This window comes from Telmatherina bonti (genome assembly GCF_933228915.1).
Source record: "Telmatherina bonti genome assembly, chromosome: 19".
In the NCBI taxonomy this organism is placed as follows: domain Eukaryota; kingdom Metazoa; phylum Chordata; class Actinopteri; order Atheriniformes; family Telmatherinidae; genus Telmatherina; species Telmatherina bonti.
Genome location: NC_136617.1, coordinates 4923754 through 4929748, shown reverse-complemented (window position 1 = coordinate 4929748; position 5995 = coordinate 4923754). Strand labels below are relative to the sequence as shown.

At 52.6% G+C, this 5995-nt stretch overlaps 1 protein-coding gene across 1 annotated transcript; it reads left to right on the top strand.

Annotated features, from left to right (window-relative positions):
• Positions 1-3640: 3640 nt before the first annotated feature.
• On the top strand, positions 3641-4624 carry LOC306770060 (cyclin-dependent kinase 5 activator 1; the record flags this gene model as incomplete). Its single annotated transcript, XM_079258845.1, has 1 exon — positions 3641-4624. One exon carries the CDS (start codon positions 3641-3643, stop codon positions 4622-4624), a length of 984 nt encoding a protein of 327 aa, XP_079114971.1.
• Positions 4625-5995: the final 1371 nt, after the last annotated feature.

Here is a 5995-nt window from a genome sequence, read left to right as displayed (position 1 = left end):
TGTTCTGCATCTACAGGCTCCACTGGCTTAAACAATGAACACATTTCCATGGTTACGCTGATGACACACAGATTTACAATACCATCCCATAACGAGACTACAGAACCATCTGATCACTGACCAGAAGCATTGGTCACACGATCGGTTAGATTGAGACAAACTGAAGGAGTTTTGGAGCTTTTAAGGTTTAAAGCTGGGAAGGTAATGTTGGGGAGCTAGCAAGATGTGAAAGTGGCGCCCTGTCTTGGCTCCTCCTCCTGTCTTGGCTCCTCCCCCTCTGGTTCTGCTCCTTGCGTGATCCGAGGCTTTTTTATTCACAGCTTTTTCCACCAAAGATTTTCTCTTTCTCGGCTGTTTAGCAGGAGGAGGCAAATAAACCGAGCCGGGTCGGGAAATCCTTCCTGCATTTTCTCAGCCATGTTTTCCTTCCAAGTTTCTTCTTCACTACTTTGTATTTTCATCCTAACTCGCTGTTTATATGCAGGGTGTGGCTATCAGGTATGCGCTGCTGGAGGGGGAGGAGGGGAGCTGGGAGAAGAAGCTACGAAATATAAGCAATGAACCACTCCATTTGGGTCGGAACGTTTGGATTGGTCAGAGTTTTTACAGATTTACAGTAAACTGAGGGGTCTAGCTATATTTCTTATTGATCATGATTACAGAATGTATAGACTACTATCAGGACGAGGAACATGTCTCTCAGCAACATTACCTACTAGAGCTTTAATGTAAAACACTTTGTATTATCTTGTACATGACACGATGTTTGGACCAGTTTCCACCTGGAGGCTCTGCTGATCTGGATGGGCTGGACCAGGACCACCCAGACTGACACCACTGCACAGATCCAAAGGCTTTGGGGTGACCCGGTTGCATCACTTTTCCCTGAACGCCTGCACGGACAGCTTTAATCATGCTGCTGCAGACTTACGGGGATCTTCACACCTGAATGGAAGATTATCTGGCCTCATCACCTGGAGTTGTTTATTTCTAGACTAAAGGTCAGTGGTTCGAGAGCCGATTCGGCTTCTGTGCTTCTTGGAGAGGAATGAGAGACTGAGCGGTTGGAGCTGGATGGACATTTAAACAAGCGTTTTCTAACGGATACAGCTGAGATTTAAACGTAAATCTTCTTCTTCTGTCTGCTTCTAATCCCGTCTCCTCTGCACGGAACGAGTTCAGTAAATCTCCTTCCTCTCCAGGATTCCTGAAATAGAAAGTAAATTTTATCTTCTCTTTTCCTGGAAAAAGTACAAAGATTTCGAAGAGCCGGTACGCAAATGGAAACTTTCTGCTGATCAGCTTTTAAAGAGCTGTTAGCCACCATTACTGCTGAACCAGTTCCTGGTATCTGGACCTGCTTCCGGTCCAGTTTCTGGTATCTGGACCTGCTTCCGGTCCAGTCCCTGATGAGACCAGGACTAAGCCCTTTCAGAAAACAAGCATATGTTTGTATCAGAAGACGTCTGCCTCTGTTAGCTTTATCTGCACCTGAAAAATAAAGTTCACCTGGGATCTCTGAGTTCAAACATGCAGATTCTGATCCAAATTCCTGATCTACAACCCTGATGCAAAAATCGGATCCACAATCCTGATCCAGCGTGCCTCCAGGAGGTTCTCTTACTGTGGAGGACAAATATCAACAGATGAAAATGGAGAAACAGTCGCCAAATTTAAGCCAGTTTGTTTCTTATTTGTCCTGCAAGCTAACTCAGCTAGCCTCATGTAAATGCTAGCTAGCTAACTGATGGCTAACTAGCTCAGCTAGCCTTGCGTAAATAGGCTAGCTAGCCCAACTAGCCTCAGGTAAATGCTAGCTAGCTAACTGATGGCTAACTAGCTCAGCTATCCTTGCGTAAATAGGCTAGCTAGCCCAACTAGCCTCAGGTAAATGCTAGCTAGCTAACTGGTTGATAACTAGCTCAGCTAGCCTTGCATAAATAGGCTAACTAGCCCAACTAGCCTCAGGTAAATGCTAGCTAGCTAGCTGGGATGCAAATTTAAAGCCTGGACTGACTGAGTCTTAACATGACTTTAGGATCATGTATGATCCATTTTTTGTACGTTTGCCATGTTGTGACCTCCACTTCCTGTTATGCATAACTAATGAGGAGGAAGTGACATCACGTGACTGCAAACATCAATTCAAGTTATTTTGCTGATGTTGGTTTGATCTTTTCTGTTAAAACGTTAAGACAAGGTTTTATTCCTGCAATCTAAATGATTGATTAACCTGAACCAGGCCACAGATGCCCTGCTGGGTTGCAGGAATTGATCAGATTTGTTTGTTATCAGTCGTCCTTGCAAACAATGTATCTGATCCTCTTATGCTCCACGGCTCAGGCAGATACATGACCTGTAAAAAGGAGAGTTGCATAACAAGAGCTGACCTGCAGACATGTGAGGGAGGATTACTCACATCAACCTGCAGTAAACTCATCATCATCATCATCATCATCATCATAACCACCAGGAGGGTCTTTGTCAGGGACCGAAGGGATCGCTGTGGAAGCTCAGAATGAATCAGTAGAAACATGTGATGGCCTGAAAGTCTGAAAATCTCTTTCTAACACAAACTGACCCAATAAACCCCAGATGTCCAAGTGTCAGTGAATCTATCTATCTATCTATCTATCTATCTATCTATCTATCTATCTATCTATCTATCCATCCATCCATCCATCCATCCATCCATCCATCCATCTGTCTTAGTTTCATTAGTTTAATAAAATGAAATATAAATTTTTCTTCATCATTTCATTAATTTTCCACTGGAAAGTTTTTTGTGTTTTTATTCAATCTTGAATAAACTTGACTGTTTACGGTGCTGCGCGCGCAGGAGGAGGAGCCTGTGCTGTGTGTGTGTGTGTGTGTGTGTGTGGAGGGGGGGTCGGCCAGGCGGCATCAGGCTGCGCTCATTCAGCCAGTCAGACTCTCAGGAAGCGGACTCGTCCTGCTGCTCCAGGACTGGGACCCGGAGGAGACTTTACGCGCGCGTGGCGCAGAGGACACTGCATGGACTGAACGTTTGCGGACATGAGGAGGACAGCGGGACCATCTGCAGGTCCAGTCCGGGTTCGGGTCTGAGGATGACCCGCCCCGCGAGGCGCCGCTCCACGCTGCGCATCTTCTGAATCACCTGCGGAGCTTCCAGCTCTGCGCGCGCACAGCCGCAGTTTGCACCTGCGCAGGCTGCGCCACCAACTGCGCCCGTTTCCACGCGGTACAACCAGGTGAGGCGTTCAGGTGGGGTCGTTTCTGTGGGTCATGTTTTTTCTGATATCAACTGGTAATCAGCCCGGTGCGCGCGCTGACATTTCCCAAGTCACGTGCTCACAACAAAGACAGGAATGTTACAGATACCCCCCCCCCCCTCTGTTAATGACAAACATCAGGTTTCCTGCTGCACTGAAGCATCTGTCTGCTTTTAGATCCTTAAAACTGGAGCTCCTGTGTGTGTGTGTGCGTGTGTGTGTGCGTGTGTGTGTGTGCGTGTGTGTTGGGATTAGTCGTGTTGCGTTCACTGACTCCTCTGTGTCTCCTCCAGCTCCCCGTCGTCATGTCGCCTCTGCTCGACTCTTTGTGACATCAGCTCCACAATCCTGCGAAAACAAACAGAAGAAGAGTCTTCCTCGTTGCCATGGGGACCGTGCTGTCGCTGTCGCCGGGCTCCCGGAAACCCGGTTACTATGACAACCACCCGGGTTCGCTCAGCCACTACCCGAGCCTCAGCAGCCGCTCCCTGAACAGCCAAAAGGACCGCGGCCTGAAGAGAGGCCAATCCATCTTCCTCCCTGCGCTCACCTGGAAGCGCCTGGTGGCGTCCACCAAGAAGAAGAGCAACGCCAAGAAGGGCCCCGGAGCGCCGGCGGCCCTCGGGGAGCCACTCAACAACAACATCATCAACATGTACCAGAAAGACCCGGTGCTGCATCTGAACCGGGAGAACGTGAAGAAGTCCCTGTCCTGCGCAAACCTGTCCAGCTACGAGGGCCCAGCGGGTCTGGGTCTGGGGCTCGGTTACGGACCCGGACCGGGTCAGGGCCACGGCTATGGCTACAGCAAATCCCAGCAGTTGGCCTCGGTGAAAAAGGTCCCCCAGGGGACGTCGTCCCCGAAGCGAGTGATCGTCCAGGCGTCCACCAGCGAGCTGCTGCGCTGCCTGGGCGAGTTCCTGTGCTGCCGCTGCTACCGGCTGAAGCACCTGTCCCCGGCCGACCCGGTTCTGTGGCTGCGGGCCGTGGACCGCTCGCTGCTGCTGCAGGGCTGGCAGGACCAGGCCTTCGTCACGCCCGCCAACGTGGTCTTCGTCTACATGCTGTGCCGGGACGTGGTGGACGGGGACGTGGTGGCGTCGGAGCACGAGCTGCAGGCCACCCTGCTCACCTGCCTCTACCTGTCCTACTCCTACATGGGCAACGAGATCTCGTACCCGCTCAAGCCCTTCCTGGTGGAGGCGGGGAAGGAGGCCTTCTGGGACCGCTGCCTGGCCATCATCCACGCCACCAGCTCCAAGATGCTGCGCATCAACGCAGACCCCCACTTCTTCACACAGGTCTTCGCCGAACTGAAGAGCGAAGGCGGATGTGGACCTCAGGACTACAGCCGGGTTCTGGACCGGTGAGAGGAGGCCCGATCCGGTTCTTTGTGACCCGCATGCCTTCTGATGCTCGTCCACGCAGCCCAGTTTAACTCTGAGAACTCCCAGAACTTCTCTTCTTCTTTGGCTGCTCCTGATTGGATGTTGCTGTCAATGTAAGGCCTCCGATTGGATGAAAGTTTGATAGGAAGTGACCTCATCATCCCTGTTCAGAACAAAAGCACGGCGTTACCAAATGGCTCTCGGGGTTTTAAGGGTTAAATTTCCGCGTCCGCCACCATCGTCAGGTTCAGACTTTATGTTAAACCAGGGACCATTTGGTCACATCGACCCCCTGGTCTGGTCCCAGCTGGCCCCCCTGCCGTCAGGAGACCAACACACACGGAGCCGTTTCTTCTTCTGTGGTGGATTCAGGATTGTTTGGGTTGGACTCTGCAGTGTGTGTGTGTGTGTGTGTTGTTGCAGTGGACGGTAGCCGGGGCCATCAGCTGTTTACTCCGTCTTTTGTTCGTCTTATTGACCGAGCGCACACACACACAGCGGGGTTTTAATGAGATTAGCAGATTACCGCCACCCCTCCCCCGCCAAACTCTGCCCCCTGCCTGCCGGGTCGCCGGCCCCGCGGGACCTCGTGGTCGATCCAGGCCGGACTCAACGCACGTTCCTGAACATCTCTTCGGTTCCTGCTGCTCCTGCGTTCTCTCCGACGGGATCAAATTTAGCCGACAAGCTGGGTCCACCGCGTCCAGCGGGAGGCGGGTCCACCTGACAGGTCGTTGGTCTACGTGGGGTCAGAGTTTTAGTCCTCGCCGCCTGTTTTCGGGCCCCGCTCTGGGGGCCTCGGCGTGTAAATGTCTGGCTTTCTGCTGCTTCTCTGCAGCCATGTTGGACTTGTTGAGGTCAGTGTAGCGCTCCGTCCAGCCTGGACCGGCTCTGAAAAGGACACTTGTGTTTTGACACCCCCCACCCCCCGCTCCACACTCAGCTGTTGTCAGGACAAGGAGGGGCAGAAAGGCCCGTTTGTTGTGTTTGTGTGTGAACCTGAGTCAAGATATGGTTCCGCCGCCGGTCTACAGGAGGCCACCTCTCCCGGCTTCATGTAGACCGGCCTCCCGTAGACCGACCTCCCGTAGACCGACCTCCCATAGACCGGCCTCCCGTAGACCGGCCTCCCGTAGACCGACCTCCCGTAGACCGACCTCCCGTAGACCGACCTCCCGTAGACCGGCCTCCCGTAGACCGGCCTCCCGTAGACCGACCTCCCGTAGACCGACCTCCCGTAGACCGGCCTCCCGTAGACCGACCTCCCGTAGACCGACCTCCCGTAGACCGGCCTCCCGTAGACCGGCCTCCCGTAGACCGGCCTCCCGTAGACTGGCTTCATGTAGACCGGCC